Source organism: Rhinopithecus roxellana, chromosome 13, assembly GCF_007565055.1.
Source record: "Rhinopithecus roxellana isolate Shanxi Qingling chromosome 13, ASM756505v1, whole genome shotgun sequence".
Taxonomy (NCBI): Eukaryota; Metazoa; Chordata; class Mammalia; order Primates; family Cercopithecidae; genus Rhinopithecus; species Rhinopithecus roxellana.
In genome coordinates this window covers 54,507,218-54,531,808 of record NC_044561.1, presented here as the reverse complement: position 1 = coordinate 54,531,808, position 24,591 = coordinate 54,507,218, and the positions used below count along the sequence as shown (strand labels likewise).

General features: G+C 38.7%; 1 protein-coding gene across 3 annotated transcripts in view; it reads left to right on the top strand.

Annotated features, from left to right (window-relative positions):
• BRWD1 (bromodomain and WD repeat domain containing 1) overlaps positions 1-24,591 on the top strand; it is a 129,604-nt gene that overhangs the window by 46,209 nt on the left and 58,804 nt on the right. For all 3 annotated transcript variants that reach the window (XM_030913941.1, XM_030913942.1, XM_030913943.1), the window contains 4 exons: positions 4,405-4,590; positions 8,115-8,298; positions 13,038-13,131; positions 15,532-15,663. In XM_030913941.1, coding sequence (XP_030769801.1) covers positions 4,405-4,590; positions 8,115-8,298; positions 13,038-13,131; positions 15,532-15,663 — 596 coding nt within the window. The remainder of the gene's footprint in view (positions 1-4,404; positions 4,591-8,114; positions 8,299-13,037; positions 13,132-15,531; positions 15,664-24,591) is intronic.

Genomic DNA, 24,591 nt, shown 5'->3' with positions numbered 1-24,591 from the left:
GTGATCCTCCTACTTCAGCCTCCTGAGTAGCTGGGACTGTAGGCGTGTGCCAACACATCTGGCTAATTTTTGTATTTTTGGTAGAGACGGGGTTTTGCCATGTTTCCCAGGCTGTCAAATATGTTTTGACAGATGTTAAATAATCAAGTAACCACCACCACAATCAAGATATAAAACATTTATACCACCCCCAAAAGTCCCCAGGACCTGTTTGGAGTCAGTCCTATCCTTTCTCTCAGTCACTTGTAAACAGTGTTATATTTTCTGTCACTTTAATTTTGTCCTTTAAGAGGGTTTTATATACAAAGTGTAATCTTTTTTTTTTTTTTTTTTGGAGACAGAGTGTTGCTCTGTTGGCAGGCTGGAGTGCAGTTGCATGATCTTGGCTCACTGCAACCTCTGCCTCCCGGGTTCAAGTGGTTCTCCAGGTTCAAGTGGTTCTCCTGCTTCAGCCTCCTGAGTAGCTGGGACTATAGGCGTGTGCCACCACACCCAACTAATCTTTGTATTTTTAGTAGAGATGGGGTTTCACCATGTTGACCAGGATGGTCTTGATATCTTGACCTCATGATCTGCCTGCCTCGGCCTCCCAAAGTGCTAGGATTACAGGCGTGAGCCACCGCGCTTGGCCACAAAGTGTAATCTTTTGTGTCTGGCTTCTTTGAGTTAGTATGGTGCTTTTGAGATTCCTTAGTGTTGTTGCATGTATCAGTAGTTTGTTCCTGTTTATTCATTGGGGCAGATAGTGCCTCATGAAATAGATGGGTATATCATCATTTGTTTCTGCATTCACTGATGGTTAAAGGTTTGTTTCCAGTTTGGGGCTATCATCCAGATTGAAGCATCCAACTGTCACGTGGAATTTGTCATTTCTCTCTTCAGTTTACTCAGTTCTTACTTTATGTATTTTAAAGCTCATTCATTAGGTGCATACACATTTTGGATTGCTTGTCTTCTGGATGAAATAATTCTTTTCTCATGAAATGTTTCTCTGTATTTCTGAAAATATTTTTTGTTTTGAAGAGTCTTGTTTCATATTAATATAGCCAATTCAACTTCTTTTGGACCAGTATTGTCATGGTATATCTTTTGTCAATTCTTCCAGCTGATCTGTGTCTTTATATATCAAATTTGATAACTTGTCTTTTAATTGGGATTTAAGTATTAACTACTCTATTAAGTGTAGAGTGTGTACACTTAAATGTTCATATAGTATGGGTTCGAACATAGAATATTCCTATTTGTTTCCTCTATATTCTTTTCGTTCTTTGTGCCTTTTTCCTTTTTCTTTTTTTCTTCTTCTTTGGGATTGGTGATTTTTTTTTTGTGTTCCACATGACCTCCACTAGTTTCTTATTAGCAATACCTGTTAATTTGTACGTAATGATTGCTTTAGGGCAGAAATTGTCAGTGTGTGGTTTGCAGACCCATAGGTGTATCTGCAACCTTTTATGGAGTCTGCAAGGTCACAGCCATCTTCATAACAATACTGAGATATTTATTTTTTTATAGTGTTGACATTTGTACTGATGGATCACGGGTGGGTAGAAATAAACTTCTGGCAGTGTAGCACAAATCTTGGTTGTGGCACCAAAATAGTAGGAGTTATTATATCCTTTACTGCTCTGCATTTGAATACATGTCTTTTTAATATTCTAGATATTAAAACTGGAAGTGTGCATAAAGCACTTCTGCTGTGTATTCTGGCTCCTGGGAACTTGAACTATTTTTTGCCCTGTGGGAGTTCTGCAAATTTTTTGCGCAACTGCTTTTTTATGTTTTCCCCTCAATAGTGGAGTTCTACCCCATGCGTACACATATCAGTATTTAATTAAAAAAAATTTTTTTTTTTAGACAGAGTCTTGCTCTGTTGTCCAGGCTGAAGTTCATTGGTGTGATCTTGGCTTATCTTGGGTTCAAGCAGTTTCCCTGCCTCAGCTTCCCAAGTAGCTGGGACTGCAGGTGTGCGCCACCACACCAGGCTAATTTTTGTATTTTTAGTAGAGATGAGGTTTTACCATGCTGACCAGTCTGGTCTTGAACTCCTGATCTAAGGTAATCCGCCCGCCTCAGCCTCCCAAAGTGCAGGGATTACAGGCATGAGCCACCATGCCCGGCCACGTATCAGTATTTAGTCAAATAATTGATGGGACCTCACTACAGATCTCTGGAGCTTTGTGTGCAATTCACTCTCCTCTGATATTCAGTCCTGCGTATTTTAACTTTCCTCTTCCAGCAAACTCTCATCTCTGTCTCCTCAACTCAGTTAGATCTGTGGATGCTGTTTGGGTTCTCTCTTGTTCTCTAACTTGAAGACTACCTCCAGACAGTAATCTGGAGCAATCAAAGGGTTTGTCTCCATTGTTCCCCTTCTCTCAGGGATCACAGTCTTGTGCTGCCTGTTGTGCAATGTCTGAAAGCTTTTGTTTTATGTATATTTTTTCCAGCATTGTAGTTGTTTATGGCAGAAGGCCACTTCCTCTATCAGTTAAGCTTTCATGGGTAGAACCCTCTTTCAATATTTCAGTATCGATTGTATTATTCCATAGAGACAGTTAACATTGTGATATTTGAGAAGTTAACAGTTAAGTGTTCTGTGCCATAAAGAAAAGTTAAGCTGAGTGCAGTGGCTCACACCTATAATCTTAGCACTTTGGGAGGCTGAGGCAGGCAGATTGCTTGAGCTCAGGAGTTTGAGACCAGCTTGGGCAATATAGCAAGACCTTGTCTCTACCAAAAAGAAAAAAAAAGAAAAGCTATATAGACTTAGGTTATTCTGGTTTATGACGATTAGAAATCTTCTTTGCTGTTTTCCCTTTAGTATCATGTTGTCATCTTAGAAATTTTGTGTTATAAGCAATTCTAATTAAAGTCTTCTTATCTTTTTTTAGATTAAGGCTCTATGTACTACCTTTTCAACTCATTTTTTGAGAGTGATAAAAAGTTACTGATTTTTAAAGACAAAGTTAACATGAGATATGACATTTAGCTCTTTTAAGTTGTTGATGGGTTTCCATAATAAAACAAAGACATTATCAGTAATATGCAAGGGAGTCTTAGTTAGCAGAATGGAAATGTGTCCCCCCTTGCCCATCCCATAATACTATATGAGGTTTTGCAGTTTCTCTATGTTTTTATGGTGGCAAGTTATGTTTTTGCATTCCTTTTGATTATTACCTTATTAATCTCCTTTATTTTTTATTTTATTTATCTATCTATTTATCTATTTATTTATTTAGTTAGTTAGTTATTTGAGACGCAGTTTGTCACCCAGGCTGGAGTGCAGTGGCATGATCTTGGCTCACTGCAACCTTTGCCTCCTGGATTCAGGCAGTTCTCTAGACTCAGCCTCCCGAGTAGCTGTGATTAACAGGTGTGCGCCACCAGGCCTGGCTAATTTTTTTTGTATTTTCAGTAGAGACTGATCTTGAACTCTTGACCTCAAGTGATCCACCTGCCTTGGCTTCCAAAAGTGCTGGGATTACAGGTGTGAGCCACCACGCCCCGGCTGTAATCCCAGCACTTAGGGAGATTGAGGTGGGTGGATCACGAGGTCAGGAGATCAAGACCATCCTGGCTAACACGGTGAAACCCCATCTCTACTAAAAAAAACAAAACAAAAACAAAAAATTAGCCAGACATGGTGGCACCCTCCTGTAGTCCCAGCTAGTCGGGAGGCTGAGGCAGGAGAATGGCCTGAACCTGGGAGGCGGAGCTTGCAGTAAGCCGAAATGGCGCCACTGCACTCCAGCCTGGGCAAAAAGAGTGAAACTCCATCTCAAAAGAATTCTGTACTTGAAGTAAGAATTGATGGGTACTAACTATGCTAAAAACATACCTAAGAAAGTAATTTGAGATTAGTGGGAGAGGCTTATGTAATTACTACCATCAACTTCACTGTTCTCTGAGGACTCTTGGGGCAGGGGGAGAGCTATGTTGAAGGCTTAAAAAAGGTCTTACCTCCCTTATTTCCCCTTTCTTAAGACATAGAGAAGAAATTAAATCTCAGGGATTTTCTCGACATTGGAAATGACCCATAGTTGCTCTGTTCCAGTTAGAGACTCTGGGGAATAAGATTTTAGTGAAATATATCGAGTCTAGTGAGGGGCATTAGTGTGGAAACAGCATAATAAAGTTTTACAGAAACATGTTTCCATGTTTCCACTTGCGGGAATTTCAGAGGCTGCTTTGAGGTTTTCGTAGTATTTAGTCCTCTACAGGAAGACTTCTGTTGGCTTTGAATCTTTTCTCTGACTTCTTGGTGACCATGTAGAGTATCTTTTTAAACTGGTTATTTTTCAAAAGTGGGAATTCTGACCATTGTTAATGTATTTTAATTTGTACCCTAACAAAATTTTGTTTTCTGCTTTTATATGATTATATACTAAATAATTGAATTTGTAGGTGATGGAGAGGTAATTGAACAAATTATAAGCCTGCAAACCAATGATAATGATGAACACAGCCCAGAATCGAGTATTCTTGATGGAATGATAAGACAGTTGCAGCAGCAGCAAGATCAGAGAATGGGAGCCGATCAGGATACTACTCCAAGAGGACTTTCAAATGGTGAAGAAACACCCCGGAGAGGTAATAAATAATGATAAATATTTTACCTGAATATGGCTGCATTGAAATTAAAGAGTAAACGAAGTCTTTGTCAAGTACATGCAATGTGAGAAACTTAAGTAAACATTGTATTTTTGCAACTGAATTAGTAGTCTGAAGGTGGCTTTATGAGGTGTAAGATGATGTAGTAACAAATGGGTATTTGAGTTTCAAGTACTGCTGAAGCCTTTTGTGCTGTAAATATACAGTATTTACAAAATTGTATTAAATAGGAGCGAATAACAAATTGCTTTTTAAAATAAAAACATAGTTCTAGCTTTTCTTTGCTTTAACATTGGTAATTTTTGAAAAACTGTATTGGGTAGAGTATGATTTTTCTTACTGAATCAGAAAGTTTGAAAACTTAATGAGTTTTCAGTGTTGAGTCCTTAATAGTGCAGTGTAGAAGTAAATACATAACAATCGCCAGTCTCCTCTAAATTATTTCCGCGATTTACTTTGTTTCTAGTCTAATGTGATTTACAAGTTTCATTATTCATTTAAAATAGTATCTTTTTCTCTTAAACTTACAGCATAAGACTTATTTTTTTATTTTGGAAAGAGAGGTTGGAAGAAGGATACTGTGAATACCCATATATTTTTTACGTAGATTCCTTATGTTGCTATACTTGCTTTAGCTTTTTTTTTTTTTTTTGAGACGGAGTCTCGCTCTGTGGCCCAGGCTGGAGTGCAGTGGCCGGATCTCAGCTCACCACAAGCTCCGCCTCCCGGGTTTATGCCATTCTCCTGCCTCAGCCTCCCGAGTAGCTGGGACTACAGGCGCTGCCACCTCGCCCGGCTAGTTTTTTGTATTTTTAGTAGAGATGGAGTTTCACCGTGTTAGCCAGGATGGTCTCGATCTCCTGACCTTGTGTCCGCCCGTCTCGGCCTCCCAAAGTGCTGGGATTACAAGCTTGAGCCACCGCGCCCGGCCGCTTTAGCTGTTTTTGTGTGTATGTGTGCACACACACATTCCTCTATGTTTTTCTGAAGCGTTTGAGAGTAAGACTTGCGACACTTTATACCTTAGTGCTTCATCCTGTATCATCCAAGAACTAGAGATATTCTCTTACATAACCATAATACAGTGATCACATTCAATAAGCTGAATATAATTGTTGATATAGCGCTGCTATCTAATTTTGAGTCCTTACACTTCCCAGTTGTCCCAATAACTTGTCCTTCCTCATGCCTGTTTTTAGAAAAATTTAGGATTTAATGAAGCCCTGCTCATTACATTTTAGGATTATGTCTTTTATATTTTATTTTATTTTAATTTTTTACCTAGATTCCTTATATTACTATACTTGCTTTAGTTTTTTTTTTGAGACGGAGTCTTGCTCTGTTGCCCAGCCTGGAGTGCAGTGGCCAGATCTCAGCTCACTGCAAGCTCCACCTCCCGGGTTTATGCCATTCTCCTGCCTCGGCCTCCCGAGTAGCTGGGACTACAGGTGCCTGCCACCTCGCCTGGCTAGTTTTTTGTATTTTTTAGTAGAGACGGGGTTTCACCATGTTAGCCAGGATGGTCTCGATCTCCTGACCTCGTGATCCGCCGATCTCGGCTTCCCAAAGTGCTAGGATTACAGGCTTGAGCCACCGCGCCCAACCTATGTCTTTTAATCCTGAAAAGTTTCCTCAGAGCACTGGTACTTTGGAAAGATTCAGGCCTGTTGTTTTCACAAGATCGCTCTCAATTTGGATTTGTCTGATTGTTTCCTCATAATTGGATTCAGGTTAAACATTTAGACAGGAATACTGAATAGTTGATACTATGTCCTCAGTCTGTTATGGCAAGAGGCACAAGATACATAAACGCATTCTTCCGTACCTACTGTATTGCCTGAAAAATATATTCTGGAAATCCATATCAGTTCACAGAATTCTTCATCTTTTTTTTAATTATAGCTTCATACTCCTCCTCTGTGTGGAGTAACTAATCTTTGTAATCACTTTATGGGCATTTAGGTTGTTTCTTATACTTTGCTATTATAAGTGATGTGATGAATAACTTTATGCATGTTTTCAAATTGTTGGAGAATAACGCTATGACTTGGGCAGTTAAATTTAGAATTTATATTTCTCAATTCAAAAATGTTTCTTCAATGTATAGTATTTTAATATAAATGCTTGGTTTACTAGCGGGGCATTTAATGCCATTTGAAGTTGGTGAAGCATAGTGTGTTCTCTGATGCACATTGGTACATGTGTGATTGGTAAATACAGTGTGGTACATAGAAGAGTGCAGAAGTTGCATTCATTTGTGGATTTTTCCCTACGCAAGAAGAGCTGGCATGGCTGGAGTACAGCTCCATAGCTTCCCACAAGAATCAATATAACCCTCAGGTTTTCTGTTGTGTTACTAGCAGGAGCCCCTTCACCTTGAATTATAAGAAAACAAGCACTTTGTCTGGGACTTCCTCCTCAGAGGCTGGTCTCTGTGGCTTCCAGCTCATGGGAGGTTGCTCAGCCTCCTATACCCACCTAAACAGCAGCCCCTCAGGCTCAGAGCTTCACTGTTGTCTTCATTGCCTCATCACCCACTTGCCCAGCTCTAGTTTAAGCACGGCTGGCATTAACCCACAACATTTTATTTGTTTGTCTTTTTAATAACCATCCTGACAGCTACTTGCCTTGGTGGCTCAGATTATCTCTTGAGAATCATGATTACTGTTGTAAGACCACCTTGATTTCAGGTATCTGTCTTCCGTGCAAATTTTTCTTTTTTTTTTTTTTTTTTTTTTTTTTTGAGACGGAGTCTCGCTCTGTCGCCCGGGCTGGAGTGGTGCAGTGGCCGGATCTCAGCTCACTGCAAGCTCCGCCTCCCGGGTTTACGCCATTCTCCTGCCTCAGCCTCCCGAGCAGCTGGGACTACAGGCGCCCGCCACCGCGCCCGGCTAGTTTTTTGCATTTTTTTAGTAGAGACGGGGTTTCACCGTATTAGCCAGGATGGTCTCGATCTCCTGACCTCGTGATCCGCCCATCTCGGCCTCCCAAAGTGCTGGGATTACAGGCTTGAGCCACCGCGCCTGGCCGCAAATTTTTCTAAGACCTTTTTTTAGTGTGCAATTTTGAAGATGGCACAGTTTTTAGGAATGCATATATAATGTAAAATGTACGTTTTATAATTTCTGAAAGTCTAGTAAAAATGGAAATTTAGGTTTAATAATGTTTGTTGAGTATTCTACATTTTGATCTTAGTCATGTTAAGATTTTGTTAGGCTGAGTGTGGTGACTCATGCCTATAATCCCAGCGCTTTGGGAAGCCATGGTGGGAGGATTGCATGAGGCCAGGAGTTTGAGACTAGCCCGGGCAACATAGTGAGACCTTGTCTGTACAGAAAATTAATTTAAAAAAGATTTTTCTCACAAAGTTTTTTCAGTAGATACTGTCTTCTCTTAGTTCTTTATTTTTGGTGGGCATCTTAGGTGAACGTGTGCTTGTTACATGCTAAATGTATATTAGTTTAAAAGTGTATTGGAATCACTTCCTGATCATTTTTTCCTAGGTTTTAGAAGACTGAGCTTAGACATTCAGTCCCCTCCAAACATTGGTCTGCGCCGTAGTGGACAAGTTGAAGGTGTTCGTCAGATGCATCAAAATGCTCCACGCAGTCAGATTGCTACAGAACGTGACCTGCAGGCTTGGAAACGAAGAGTGGTTGTACCAGAGGTACCACTAGGCATATTTAGGTTTGTTTTAGGATATCTATTTATAATGTTTCTCTCTGTGAAAATATATTCATTATGGTTATTTACACATTCTATATTCCATTAATTGTGTAAATAATTGTATAAATATTTTAGTAATGAGTGGGAATCTTACTATTAAATTGTGGTAGGAAAATGTCAAAATTATTCTCTAATGTTTTTACTACGTTAAAGGTTTTCAGAGCTAGCCTCGTTTCGTTTCTTTTTTTTTTTTTTTTGAGATAGAGTTTCGCTCTTGTTGCCCGGGCTGGAGTGCAGTGGCGTGATCTCGGCTCACTGCAACCTCTGCTTCCCGGGATCATGTGATTCTCCTGCCTCAGCCTCCCAAGTAGCTGGGATTACAGGCTCCCACCACCACGCCCAGTTAATTTTTTATATTTTTAGTAGAGACAGTGTTTCACTATGTTGACCAGCTGGTCTTGAACTCCTGACCTCAGGTGATCCACCTGCCTCAGTCTCCCAAAGTGCTGGGATTACAGGCGTGAGCCGCCGTGCCCGGCTTTGTCCTTTTTTATCCATACACACACACAAACCCACTTTTGTCCTTTCAGTATTATTTTGAAAGAAATCCTAGATGTAATATTATTTTTGTCCGTAAGCATATTAGTGTGTATTTCTAAAAGGTAAGAAATTTAAAAATGTATAAAATAATGCCGTTACCATACCTTATAAAAACCATACCTTGGTTTCTCAGTATAACCAAATATCCAGACTGTGTTCCAGCTGTTTCAGATGTCATAAATGTTTTCAGTTTTTTGCAAGACTGCTTCATAAATGATAATTCTATTAGAAGGCACACATAAATAGCCTCTTTTTGTGATGTTAGCAGCTATCAATGCTTAATGTATAGATCATTAATTTATTAGCTGTTATAAAATCATGATTTTTAACTCTATGAAAACTTCTTCATTTATTATCTTGCACACTTCTAAAAAAGAAATCTACCCAAGTATACTTAATTATCCAGTAGCAAAGCTTGTATAGGAAAGGCAGAGTAGATGCTTATTCGCTTTAAAATAAAGATTTATTCCTTTTCATTATTCAGCAATGACCAGTTTGTATGTGTGTGTGTTTTAATGTGTAAATCAAATAGCTGGGGTTTAACTTACTTCTGATATTCTTTATTGATATTTAAATCATCTCTTTTCTAGCCATGAGGAGCCTCTTTTCAGGGCTCCCTATCCTTTCAAAATGACTAGTAGTTTTCCATAGCATCCTTGCTATGAGACAGGGGAAGGTATTATAGTTCATCTTGTAAATTTTTTGACCTATATCTGAAATTAGTCTTTTAAGAACCCTATTTTCTTTTATATTTTTTTGAGACAGAGTTGCTTTCGTTGTCCAGGCTGGAGTGCAATGGCACGATCTTGGTTCACCACAACTTCTGCCTCTGGGTTCAAGTGATTCTCCTGCCTCAGCCTCCCAAGTAGCTGGGACTACAGGCATGCGTCACCATGCCTGGCTAATTTTGTATTTTTAGTAGAGATGGGGTTTTTCCATGTTGGTCAGGCTGGTCTCGCACTCCCGACCTCAGGTGATCCGCATGCCTTTGCCTCCCAAAGTGCTGGGATTACAGGTGTGAGCCACCACGCCCAGCCTAAGAAATGATATTTTATATTGCTTCTAGGCCTTTTGGCTAAGATCAAGTGTAGAAATGATATTTTGTAATTATAATATGGGCAGTAGTTTGGTGCTGAGTTGTAATGTACTGATTTGAGTTATTGAAATGGAAGCAGCAAATACTTTTTTCAATGATAGCTAAAATGTTTCAGTATTTTCTCATGTTTGTGTTTCATAATAACTTAATAGCTTGAAGATAATTTTGTAAATTTATCTTTGTGTTTTTTTATGTTTAACCAGAAGAGTTTCAGTGAATGCTGGAGTGGTATTAGATAGTACTTATATATTGTTCTGTGAATTTGGGAAGGACTAGAAAACAGTGAAAAGCAAAATGTGGAACTATGATAAGAAATACAGAAAATCAATGTATATATAGTATGCTATAATAAAGTTTTAAATTGGCGTCTAAGTCTTATGGTCATCAGAACTAAAACTGTCATTTTGGGACTTTTTTTTATCAAAACCAAGGGAAGCAAACAGGTGTCGAGAGAAAGACCCGAAAAATTGGTTTCTTAAACACACAAGCATTTATTTTCTTATCTGAAGGAAGACTAGAAATAATCTAAGGCTGGAATAGTGGTTCCACAGTTAATCAAAAACTTAGACTCCTGTGTTTTTTATCTCCATCATGGAGCTTGGCTTCTAGTCTTTTTTTTTTTTTTTTTTTTTTTGGAGACAGAATTTCGCTTTTGTCACCCAGGCTGGAGTGCAATGGCATGATCTCGGCTCACTGCAGCCTCTGCCCCCTGGGCGCAAGCGATTCTCTTGCCTCAGCCTCCAGAGTAGCTGGAACTACAGTCATGGGTCACCACACCTGGCTAATTTTGTATTTTCAGTACAGATGGGGTTTCACCGTGTTGGGCAGGCTGGTCTCAAACTCCTGACTTCAGGTGATACACCTGCCTTGGCCTCCCAAAGTTCTGGGATTACAGGCATGAACCACTGCATGCAGCGTTGGCTTCTAGTCTTAAGGTCACCGCATAGTCCAAGATAGCTGCTGAAGCTGTAGCCATTACCTATCTGTATTTGTGATGTAGGTTGAGATTTAGAACAAAAGAAGAAAGATGTTCATATGTCAGAAAGGACGTTTCTAGTCAAGGGAACTTGCTTTAAGTACCCACGTGGCATTTCTGCTTATAACTCATTGATCAGAATGTTGTCACTCGACCATACTAAGCTAAGGAGGACAATAGGTAACACAGTGTCTATTTAAAGCAGCAAAGAGCCTGGATAAAAATTGGAATTGTGTTTCTAAGGAAGAAAAGGAGAACGGCAGCTAGCCCTCTGCCATAATATAATTTTCACAAAAAAGAACATAGCTTTTTCTAGCATTTTCTTCTAAAATAAAGCTCGGCTGGGCGCGGTGGCTCAAACCTGTAATCCCAGCACTTTGGGAGGCCGAGACGGGCGGATCACGAGGTCAGGAGATCGAGACCATCCTGGCTAACACGGTGAAACCTCGTCTCTACTAAAAGAATACAAAAAACTAGCCGGACGAGGTAGCGGGCGCCTGTAGTCCCAGCTACTCGGGAGGCTGAGACAGGAGAATTGCGTAAACCCGGGAGACAGAGCTTGCAGTGAGCTGAGATCCAGCCACTGCACTCCAGCCTGGGCGGCAGAGCCAGACTCCGTCTCAAAAAAAAAATAAAAATGAAAATAAAAAAAAAAATAAAGCTCACGTGAGATTTTATAAAGGTGATACTTGATTGAGATGTGGTGATCATTGCCCATGGCAACAGTTCCAATAGTGGAAACAAGGGTGAATTTTGCATCACTGTATGTTAGGATATCATTTGATAAGGATCAAGAGAATTTAAAAATTTGTTTTCTGACTATAAAAGTTTGTGTCTGTTGTGAAAAATTTAGGTAATAGATATAAAAGCATAAAGGTAAAAGACAGCTGTGCAGAGCTATGAGCATATAATGTTGCTTACCAGTAAAAGTAATTCTTTTTGTGCCTGGGATTCAGGCATGTAGGGTTTTTTTTTTTTTTTTTTTTCCCTGAGATGTAGTTCTGCTTTTGTTGCCTGGGCTGGAGTGTAATTCCGTGATCCTGGCTCACTGCAACCTCCATCTCCCGGATTCAAGTGATTCTCCTGCTTCAGCCTCCGGAGTAGCTGGCATGCCCAGCTAATTTTTTGTATTTTTGGTAGAGACGGGGTTTCACCATGTTGGCCAGGCTGGTCGTGAACTTCTGACCTCAGGTGATCCACGTGCCTCGGCTTCCCAAAGTGCCAGGATTACAGGCGTGGGCCACTGCGTCTGGCCATATAAAAATTCTTTTAGGCCGGTCTGTGGGCTTTAGTGTGTGCTGTGGGCTGTGTGAGTGTGGGCTGTCAGGCGTACTTAGAGAAAAATGCAATTTTCTTAAAAATCAGTTTTTGTCCTTACAGCATTCACTCTTACACTCTGTCGAGTGTCTAGTTATATCTTGGAGCATGGCCAAGATTTCAGTATTAAACCCTTTTCCTTTGAGTTGTTAAAGTAAACAAAAACATAAAAGCCACGTGCTTTTAATAATGTTCCAGTTGGAGAAAAGGGACAGTCAGTCTTTTCCAGAGAAGAAAAATGATTTTTAGTACCTTCTTCTTGGTGGCAGGTCCTTTGCTTTGAAATTGGTCACAATAACATAATCTTTTTGTTGTATCATGTGAGTGAAATATAGGTGATTAGAAAAACCAGTAACATTGTAATTCTTGTTTTCTATAAATTATCAAGCATAGCTTGAATAAATGTGGAGAAGGCAGACTCTGTGCTTATTTTCTCTTTAGAGAAAGGAATTGCAACCTTGGAAAATCATGAAGACGTTTTGAAAAGCTATTATGGGAGATTCTGTTTGAGTTGGTCGTAATAGGACCAGTCAGAAAACAAATGAATGAATATTTTTGCCTCAAATACAAAAAATAGGTCCTTCTAATGGCCTCTGAGATTTTATTTATATTCATATAAATTTTTAACAAGTTTTGTTTTAACTTGAGATTTTGTGTATTTTTAAAGTATATAAACTTATGATTTATAGAATCAAACTGGTTTTTGTTCTTTATATCCTTTAGTTATCCATCATTTCAATAGTTAATGTAAGTGGGTATTTAAATTTGTAGGAAGCTGGAAGACTTCCGATTAGAGAAAGGTGAAGAGGAAAGAAATCTTTATATAATAGGAAGAAAAAGAAAGACTCTTCAGCTCTCACATAAGGTAACCTAAATTCTGTTTTCTTAGCAAATTAGAAATTCAATTGAAATTTAGAGTTTTCTTTTTGATTTATAAAACTCAGTAACTTTCATCTGAAGTGGAGTGTTTCTTGCTTAAGGTTTTCTGTTTGGGATTTAAAATAGTAGACTTAAGGTTTTACAGCTGTTAGAAGGGAGTAGTTTGAAAACTTGAGAAAAAATGCCTAGTGCCTAACAATGGTATTGAGTTCTTGATTTTAGTTACTAAATTGTTTGATTCTGAATTTTCGTTTGGTTCTTTTTTTTTAGGGCTCTCAGTTTTCTACTAAAATTCTCATTGTTTTAATTACTTGGAAATCAGCCATAGCTATTTTAAAAACAGAGGTCTGTTAATTTCATTTTTTCCAATGTCTTGCTTCTCTGTGGACCATTTTCTATTGCCTATTGATTTTCTCCTTTTTTATCATCATGTTTTTGTTTCTTTTTTGACTGTTAAATGTTAGAAAAGATTTGAAGCACAGGATGGCTTTGTCCCCAGAGAAGATTTACGTTGGCTTCTGGCAGCCTTCTAGGGCCACTCTCAAGCCTATATTGCCTTAACCAAACAGGAATGGGCTTTAGTTCCTTGGGATTACTGTTCTATCTGTAGTTTACCTACAGGTCTAGCTTGTAGCCCTTGGGCTAACAGCCAAAGCCTGGGGGATTTCCCTACATATAGGAGGCTATGAATTGCAAATTTATTAACCTAACTCAATCCGTTAGTCTGTGTTTTTTACTTACTTGCTAAACCTTCCAGCTTCCTCTTCCAGAATGAAATTCTAGGGTTAAAAAATATGTATATATACACACACACATATGTTTTCTTTTTTTGATCTTGGTTCTGTGATTTTTCATAACCTTTTAAGGCATATAGTGCCTTTAAACAGATTTGTTAAAAAATATGTTTTACCAGATTTTCTAGTTTTTCTTAGTGAAAGTTTGGCCCACCTACATGTTAACCTATTATCACTCATGAAACTCATTAATAGGAATTTTTGCCAAAATCAGTACTGACAAATTCAGTTCATTTTAAGATCAACCAGTGATAATGTTGAAATTCTAAAACTGACCAATGCTCATTAGACAGATGCCCACTCATGTGAAAACTTACTTGTGCATAAATTTAAGGGATATGTGCTCTCACTGGGTAATCTCATCTGCCTTTGGTGGTTGGGGAATGGCATGCCTTTTAAAAAAACTAAAACCAGTATAGTTATTTTATTTGGCTGATTTTGAATGATTATTCTGTTTTGAGAAAAATATATTTAAAACATTTAGGTCATTTAGGCTGATTCCATGTCCTATGCTATTGTGAATAGTGCTGCAGTGAACATAGATATGTATATGTCATTATGGTAGAATGAGTTATATTCCTTTGGGTATATACCCAGTAATGGGATTATTTGGTTGAATGGTAATTCTAAGTTCTTTGAGAGAGATCGTCAAACTGCTTTCCACAGTGGTTGAATTAAGTTATAGTCTCACTAGCAGTGTATAATCATTCTCTTTTCTCTGCAACTTCATCAGCATCTGCTATTTTTTGATGCCCTCCACCCCCCAGTTTTTTTTTTTTTTTTTTTGCGGGGAGGTAGGGTCTCACTCTTGCCCACGCTGGAGTGTAGTGGTGCAATCATGGCTCACTCACTGCAGCCTCAACCTCCTGGGCTTGAGTGATCCTTCCACCTCAGCCTCCCTAGTAGCTGGGACTATAGGTGTGTACCACCATGCCCAGCTAATTTTTTGTTTTTTGTTTTTGTTGTTGTTTTTTAGGGGCAGGGGTTTCTCCACGTTGCCTGGGTTGGTCTCGAACTTCTGGGCTCAAGCAATCTGCCTGCCTTGTCCTCCCAAAGTGCTGGGATTACAGGTGTGAGCCCCCACGTCTGGCCTTGACTTTTAAATAATAGCCATTCTGACTAGTGTGAGATGGTATCTCATTGTGGTTTTGATTTACATTTCTCTAACGATTAGAATGTTGAGCATTTTTTCTTTACACCTATGTATATAGATAGTGAGACGTTCCTTGAGAAGTTGCTTACTGCATCATAATATATGAATATATATTTTTCATTTCTGAGATGTATACTTTTAAGGTGACATCCTTTCAGATTATTGTTATTTTCCCTTATTCTTGGTAAACCAGTTAACTTATAGCATAGTTTGGAAAATGCCCATCTAATGTGCATTTTCTCATGTTTTCTAAGGACTTAAAAGTAAAATTACTAAGCTTGAGTTAAAACTGTGTGGCAGAAATACTACCTTCTTTTTAAGCCTTTTATTTTTTTCTTTTTGCTTTAAATCCTTTTGGAAACTTGATAGAATTCCCATTTTGTTGATATTGTCCTTATTTAGGTGTTGATTTTCATTCGCATGTTTTTCTGTGTTTCAGTCGGATTCACTGGTTTTGGCGTCACAGTCTAGACAAAGGACATGTAGGCGTAAATATCCAAATTATGGTAGAAGAAATCGCAGCTGGCGCGAGTTATCTTCTGGAAATGAGTCTTCAAGCTCCGTAAGACATGTAAGTGGAAAACTTTAAAATGTTATAATCTTAAATAAATTTGTCTTAGTTCTTTACTTTGAATGAATATACCCCAAATTTATATGAAAATACAGCATTCTGGAGAGATTAAGATGAAATTTCACATTTTGAATGTTAACAAAAACTTCTAATGGCTAAGATAGTCACACACACCGTACACTTTTGCAATCCAGTGGTTTTACATGTTGAGCATCCCACTCAGAAATTCGAAATGCACCAAAATCTGAAACTTTATATAAACTTGATGTTTTAGTGTGCATTTCAGATTTTGGAGTTTTGTATTTGGCATGTTCAACCTGTAAGTGCAAATGCAAATATTCCAAAATCTGAAAAAATACGAAATCTGAAACAATTCTATTCCCAAATGTTCTGGATAAGGGGCATATAACCTGTAGTATATTGACAGAGTTGGGCCATCATCACCCCTATTAAATTTTTAAAACATTTCATCATCCCTAAAAGAAATCCTATTCCCATTTGCAGTCACTTGCCAGTCCCTCCCTCTCCCCCAGCCCCTCACAATCAGTGATATATTTTCTTTTTCTGCATTTGCCTGTTGTGGACATTTTATATGAATGGGACCTTTTTTTTTTTTTGGAGACGAAGTCTCGCTCTCTCGCCAGGCTGGAGTGCAGTGGCGTGATCTCGGCTCACTGCAACCTCCACCTCCCGGCTTCAAGCGATTCTTCTGCCTCAGTCTCCCGAGTAGCTGGGACTACAGGTGAGTGGTGGCCCAGCTAATTTTGTATTTTTAGTAGAGAAGGGGTTTTCACCATGTTGGCTAGGATGGTCTGGATCTCTTGACCTCATGATCTGCTCACCTCGGCCCTCCCAGAGTGCTGGGATTACAGACGTGAGCCATCACGCCTGGCCGGGTGGGCTCTTAAAGTACGATTTTGTGACTGGCTTCTTTGACACTGCATAATATTTTTTCTAATGATTAGTAGGTTGAGCATTTGTGTAGCATGTATCAATACTTCATTCTTTTTTAAATTTTTTATTGCCTAGTAATTCTCCCATTGGATGTACCACATTTTGTTTATCCATTTATCAGTTGATGGACATTTGTATTGTTTCCACTTTTTGGCTGTTATGAATAGTGCTGCTTATCAACATTCATGACAGGTTATTGTTTAGACATATGTTTTCATTTATTTTGGGTCACGCTGGGAGATGGTATGCTGAGTCATATGGCAAGTCTTACGTTTTAACTTTTTGAGGACCTGCCAGACTCCTTCAGATTGGCTCTACCATTTTATATTCTCATCAGAAATATGAGAGTTCAGTTTATCTACATCCTCACCAATGATTGTTATTATTCCATTTTATTTATGCTATCTTAATGGCGTGAAGTGTAGCGTCTCTTGGTTTCAGTTTGCATTTCCCTAATGACCAGTAATGTTGAACATGTTTGATGCTTATTCAGATCTTTTGCTTATTTTTCACTTTTTTTTGGGGGGGTCTTTTTATTGCTGTAAGAAGTCTTTATGTATTCTGGATACAGTCGTTTATGACTTGTAGATACATGACTTGTAGAAATTTTCTTCCATTCTGTGGGTTGTCTTTTCCCTTCTTTGGTGGTGTCTTTTGAAGGATGAAAGTTTTAAATATTGATGACATTCATTTTATTTTTTCCTTACTGGCCTGTTCTTTTGCTGTTGTGTCTAAGTCTTTCTTTAATACCTTTGATTGATTTTTAATAATCATATGTAAGCTATTGGTCTTCATTTTGATTTGTTTGAGGAAGAAACCAGTTTTTTTGGTAAAGAATATTTAATAGGCTGGGCACGGTGGCTCCTGCCTGTAATCCCAGCACTTTGGGAGGCCAAGGTGGGCAGATCACTCCTGAGGTCAGGAGTTCAAGACCAGCCTGGCTAACCTGGTGAAACCCTGTCTCTACTAAAAATACAAAATTTAGTCGGATGTGGTGGTAGGTGCATGTGATCGCAGCTACTTGGGAGGCTGAGGCAGGAGAATCGCTCGAACCCGGGAGGTGGATGTTGCAGTGAGCCAAGATCGCGCCGCTGCTGCACTCCAGCCTGAATGACAGAGTGAGACTCTTGTCTCAAAAAAAAAAAAAAAAAAAAGACTATTTAATATTACAGTGTTAAAATTTCCTGATTGAGTAATGTTGTAAGGAATAAAGTGTTATGTATGACTGAAAAGTTCATTTAATTGTCTTATGATGCAGTAGGTTAACAGTTAAGCATGGGGTTTGAGTTTAAATCTAAAATTTTTTTTTTTTTTTTGAGACAGAGTCTTGCTCTGTTGCCAAGGCTGGAATGCAGTGGTGTGATCTCGGCTCACTGCAAGCTCTGCCTCCCAGGTTCAAGCGATTCTCTTGCCTCAGCCTCCCAAATAGCTGGGACTGCAGGCGCCTGCCGCCACGCCCGGCTAATTTTTTTTTTTTTTGGTATTTTTTTTTTTAGTAGAGACGGGGTTTCACCATGTTAGCCAGGATGGCCTCGGTCTCCTGACCTCATGATCCACCTGCCTCGGCCTCCCAAAGTGCTGGAATTATAGGCATGAGCCACCACGCCTGGCCTAAATCCAAATTATTTTACTTTGGCACTTTGCTTCGCTTTTCTGTGCCTCTGCTTATGTGATATGTACTTCAGAGGTGCAGCAATATGTACCTCAGAGGTGTGGTGAGAATTAATCAATAATGTAAAGTGTTTAAAATAGTACCCAATACACAATAATGTTAGCTATGATTATGATTAAAACCATCTGTTTAAACTATTTTTATTTTTTTGAGACAGGATCTTGCTCTGTTGCCTAGGCTGTAGTACATGGTGCAGTCATGGCTCACTGTAGCCTCAAACTCCTGGGCTCAAGCTATCCTCCTCCTTCAGCCTCCCGAGTAGCTGGGATTAACAGGCACCAGCCACCCTGCCTGGCTAAACTATTATATTATGTAATGAGAATGTTTTTACATTTTTTTTTTTTTTTGAGATGGGGTCTTGCTCTGTACCTCAGGATATAAATATGAATAGGAAACAGTTATTTTATTATCTGTCATTTTTATGCTGGTTGACCTTTTTCTTTTTTCTTTTTCTGCATACGTATTTCTTCCAAAGGTTCTATATGTAACTTCCATTGTATGACTTAAGCAATTGGATAGTCAGGTCATATCATGGTTTGGAATAAAGGGTTATATATAGACTTTGCCTTTGGGAGGAAGGTGTAGTATCCTAGTTTGGAAATAACTGTTTTACCATGCAGCTCTGTTCCAACCTCTCCCCGTCAAGTACCTTGAATTTGCCTAACATAATAGATACGGGAGAGTTTCCTTTGGGAAAACTGTTACATGTAAGGTCATTCTAGAAAGTCTAGCGTGGTATGTAGTGGCGTTATCATTATTGACATGGAAATACATGAATTATTATCAAGGATATACAAAATCCTAGAATCAATATGTAAAAATTGCTATAAAAGGGCTAAACATTAATGCATTTTATTATGCCTGGGAGGCACTATTGTAAATGTTTTACGCGTTATCTAATTTCATCATTCCAACAAGTAGGAATTAAGGCACTCTTATAATCTCTTTTAAAAATGAGGAAACTGAGGTACAGATATGGAGGTTCAGTAACTTTCCCACATTTATATAAAAAGTTAGCAGCATGGTTTTAATCATAATCATAGCTGACATTATGCTTAGCATAGAAAAGCTAAGCAAAGTGCCAAAGTAAAAGAATTTGGATTTAGGCTGGGTGTGGTGGCTCATACCTATAATCCCAGCACTTTGGGAGGCCGAGGCGGGTGGATTACGAGGTCAGGAGATCGAGACCATCCTGGCTAACATGGTGAAACCCCGTCTCTACTAAAAATACAAAAAAATTAGGTGGGTGTTGTGGTGGGTGCCTGTAGTCCCAGCTATTGGGGAGGCTGAGGCAGGAGAATGGCGTGAACCCAGGAGGCGGAGCTTGCAGTGAGCCGAGATCATGCCACTGCACTCCAGCCTGGGCAACAGAGCAAGACTCCACTCAACCAAAAAAAAAAAAATTAGCAGCATGATCTCAGAGCAGAAACCCTGCCTTCCCGAAGCATCAGTTCACTTGAGGATTTGGGAAAATTAAACTTAAAAAAACATTTATTGAGTGTCTCCTATCTGCCTGGTGTAAATTTTTTATTTTGATGTAATTTCAGACATAAAAGTTCTGAGAATAATAAAAAATTCCTTTGTGTTTACTAACCTGAATGTTAGCACTCTCCTGTATGTACGAATATATTTTAATCCTTTTGAGAGTGAGTTGTATGTATGCCTTTTGATATCTACATATTTCCTTGTGTATTTTCAAAAACAAGTGATATAATTATCAAAATCTGGCTGGGTGCAGTGTCTCATGCCTGTAATTCTCAGCACTTTGGGAGACCAAGGTGGGAGGATTGCTCGAGCCCAGGAGTTCGAGACCAGCGTGGGCAATATAGGGCAACCCCTCCTCCACAAAAAAATGAGAAAAAAAAAATTAACTGGGGGTGGTGACCCACCTGTAGTTCCAGCTTCTCTGGAGTCTGAGGCAGGATAATCACTTGAGCCTAGGAGGTTGAGGCTGCAGTGAGCCTTGGTTGCACCACTGTACTCAAGCCTGGGTGACAGTGAGACACTGTGTCAAAAAAACAAAACAAAAATGAGGCAATAGCCGGGCGCGGTGGCTCAAGCCTGTAATCCCAGCACTTTGGGAGGCCGAGACGGGCGGATCACGAGGTCAGCAGATCGAGACCATCCTGGCTAACACAGTGAAACCCCGTCTCTACTAAAAAAAAATACAAAAAACCAGCCGGGTCAGGTAGCGGGCGCCTGTAGTCCCAGCTACTCGGGAGGCTGAGGCAGGAGAATGGCGTAAACCCGGAGGCGGAGCTTGCAGTGAGCTGAGATCCGGCCACTGCACTCCAGCCTGGGCGACAGAGCGAGACTCCGTCTCAAAAAAAAAAAAAAAAAAAAAATGAGGCAATAAACAATATAATGTTATTATCAGATCTGCAAATCTTACTCAAATTTTGCCAGTCAGTGGTCCTGATAATTTTCGTAGCAAAAGAATATCCTAGATTATGTGTTACATTTTGTTGTGTCTGTTTAGTAACCTGAATTTAGTCAAGTTCCTCAATTTTTGTTTTAATGTTGATATTTTTTGATAATTTATGACTAGTAATTTTGATGATTAGGGTCATGCATTTTTGTCAGTAATACTACAGAAAATACACTGTTCTTCTCAGTGCATCACATCAGAAAGCACATGATTTGTGTGATACGTGCTTTGATCACTTCCTAAGGTGGTGGTGTTTGCTGGTTTCTCTGTGGTAAAATTACAGTCTTGATTGTTGGATTTACTCCTTGATCCCTGGGCTGCAGAATGGATGTGTTAGCAGGCATGAAAACAACATTAGTCTCCTTTGGCATCCCTATCAGAGCTCTTGGTTGGCTAGGTATGTTGTCCACGAGCAGTAATATTTAGAAAGGAGTCTTTTTTTTTTTTCTGCTCAGTAGGTCTCAACAGTGGGCTTACAGTATCCAGTAAACCTTGCTGTAAATGATGCTGTAAGTAGATTTGCTGCCATCTAGGCTTTGTTGTTCCATTTCTTATGCACGGGCAGAGCGGATTTAACAAAATTCTTAAGGGGCCTAGGATTTTTGAAAAGGTAAAAATGAACACTGACTTCAGTTAAAAGTTACCAGCTGCATTAGTCCTAACGAGAGTGAGCCTGTCCTAGAAGCTTTGAAGCCAGGCATTAACTTCCCTCTAGCTGTGAAAGTCTTAGATGTCATCCTCTTCCAACAGAAGGCTATTTATTTCATTTGCATTTAAAATCTGTTATTGTAGCCATCTTCATTTATTGTCTTAGCTAGATCTTCTGGATCACGTGCTGCAGGTTCTCCGTTAAAGCACTTGCTGCTTCACCTTACACCTTACACTTTTATGTTATGGACATGCCTTCTTCTTTCCTTAAACCTCATGAACCAACCTCTGCAAGTTTCCATCTTTTCTTCTGCAGCTTTGTCACCTCTCAGCCTTCATAGAATTAAAGAGAGTTAGGGCCTTGCTCTGGGTTAAGCTTTGGCTTAAGGGAATGTTATTGCTGGTTTGACCCTCTGTCCAGACCACCAAAACTTTCTCCGTATTAGCCATATGGCTATTTTGCTTTCTTATCATTTGTGTGTTCACTGGAATAGCATTTTATATTTCTAGATTATTCATATAAATGAAATTATACAATATTTGTCCTTTTGTCTTTGGCTTATTTCAGTGTAGTTTTATTTTGCATTTCTCTGATTATGCATGAAGTTGAACAACTTTTCATATGTTTATAGAGTTTTTAAGAAAATCTTTACGAATAGTCTATTTATGTCTTTTAGCCATTTCTCTTGTGCCTTTGTTCTCTCCCTTTCCCCCTCAGTTTTTGAGTTCTTTATGTGTTAGATGTGTTAGTTCTTTCATATATATTGAAGATGTTTTCTTCCATCTTGTCAGTTAGTGAGATTTTTCTCTGTCATTGTATCCTCTAAATAATTATAATCTGTGTGTGTGAAAGCTATTGATTTCAATACGTTTAATTTTTTATGTATCCTGCCTTACTGAATGTTTGAGTTCATTCTATCATTGATTTCTCTGAGGTTTTCAAGATATACTGTCATTTACAAAAATACATAGTTTTACTAATACACTTCTCATTTTTATACCTCTCATTGATTTCTGTCTAATTGTATTGTTTGTTTAGTACTTACGATGGTGAATAATGGTGGATATAGTGGACCATCTTATTGTTGTTGATGATATTATTGTTTCTACCATTTCCACATTAAGATGCTTTATTTTAGGTCTTTATCATATATATATGTATATGAGATACATATATATATATGAGATAGGGAGATTTCAGCTAATGCTGGTTTTTTTTTTTTTTTCCATTTTTCCATTTTTTCCATTATTACCTATTTTGAGTGCTGTTTTTAAAAAAATGAGGAATGACTGCCTATGGTATTTTCTTTCAAAATTATTACTAATATTATGATTTTTCTAATTATATCTATTTGGTATAATTTCAATTAATGCAGACCTTTAAAAATACAGTAGTCCCCCCTATTCCTGGTTTCACTTTCCAAGGTTTCAGTTACCTGTGGTCAGCTGTGTTCTGAAAGTATTAAATGCTGCATTCCAGAATTAAACATTTTGTAAGTTTTAAATTACATACCGTTTTGTGTAGCATGATGAAATCTTAAACTGTCCTGCTCTGGCCTGCCCAGGACAGGAATCATCCCTTTGTCCAGCATATCTATGTGTTACCTACTTGTCAGTCAGTTATCAGATTGACATCACAAGAAAAATGGTGAGTACTGTACAATAAGATACTTTGAGAATAAGGTATTTGGACAGGGAGAGAAAGCAACTACATTCACATAATTTTTTTGCAGTGTATTGTTATTTGTTCTGCTTTATCATTGTTCCCATACTGTGTCTGATTTATAAATTAAACTTTATCATAGGTGTGCATGTGCAGGTAAAAACAGTATATACAGAGTTAGAGTACTGTCAACCATTTCATCTATCTGCAGGGTTTGCAGGGTTGGGGGGCAGTTGGAATGTATCTCCTGTGGATAAAGGAGTACTACTGTACTAAAACAAAGATAAATAATGTAGAATATTAAATCTACTTCACCTTTTAAAATAAATCCTGGTTTTGTGTTGTAAATTGTTCTCCACCTGTGGTATGAATTCATTCTACGTTGTTTGAAGAGGTGTGGAGATGGCAATGTGTATGTATGTGTTGGTTCCATTCAATTTTGGTTTAGAAAAACTATGGGCTGTAGAGTTAGCCCTAGTTTCTAATTCCAGTTCTTATACTTACTTTCCTGTGACTTTAGACACATTGCTTCACATTTCTTAGCCTTAGGTTTTGGTGTATATAAAGAGCTAGTAGTGGGCAGGTAAGAACTTGGGAGATAACACCAAACTCACAGGCAAGATGGATCTAGGTTTTGTGAGGTTAGAAGCTAATATAATTTTAGGGACCTTCTTTAATAAAATTACAAATAGGCACCAGGGCTTAGTTAAAATTAGAAGTTAAATTGCGAGCTTCCAAAACTTTAGTATTATTAGCTTTATGTTAACTTCTGTGCTTAAAAAAGTGTTTTGAGAGTTAGTTGAGATAATACAGATAAAACATTTCACGGGGTGCCTAATTTCAGGTAGTAGCTTTTAAGAAAAGGTCTTTATATTACTGTTATTAAAAAAAGTCTACTTTGAGCATAAAAAGCAGAGTTTTGTTCAGTAGTTCTAGAGCAGTAGGCCTTAGGATCTGTATTCCTAGAGGAGCATTTACTCACATTTTGAGAAACAGTTTTTAAGAATATGTTGGCTTTGAGTTTGCCTATTCAGATGAAGTAAGCAAAGTTAGATGTTTACTTGAAATTTGAGCCGGGCGGGGTGGCTCAAGCCTGTAATCCCAGCCCTTTGGGAGGCCGAGTCAGGAGATCGAGACCATACTGGCTAACCCGGTGAAACCCCCGTCTCTACAAAAAAAAAAAAAAAAAAAAAAAACAAAAAAACTAGCTGGGCGAGGTGGCGGGTGCCTGTAGTCCCAGCTACTCGGGAGGCTGAGGCAGGAGAATGGTGTAAACCCAGGAGGCGGAGCTTGCAGTGAGCTGAGATCCGGCCACTGCACTCCAGCCTGGGCGACAGAGCGAGACTCCGTCTCAAAAAAAAAAAAAAAAAAAAAAAAAAGAAATTTGCTTGGTCAGTTTTTGATTCTTAATGGCATTTTCATTATCCGTTATAGATACACCTAATATAAATGGTAATGCTACAAGAAAAGTTGATGTCTCAATTTAAAAATATCTGCCTAGAATCCATGACCAGAACTTAAAGAAGGCTTCAGCTGTTAGGATTGTAGGAATCAGGCAGTCTT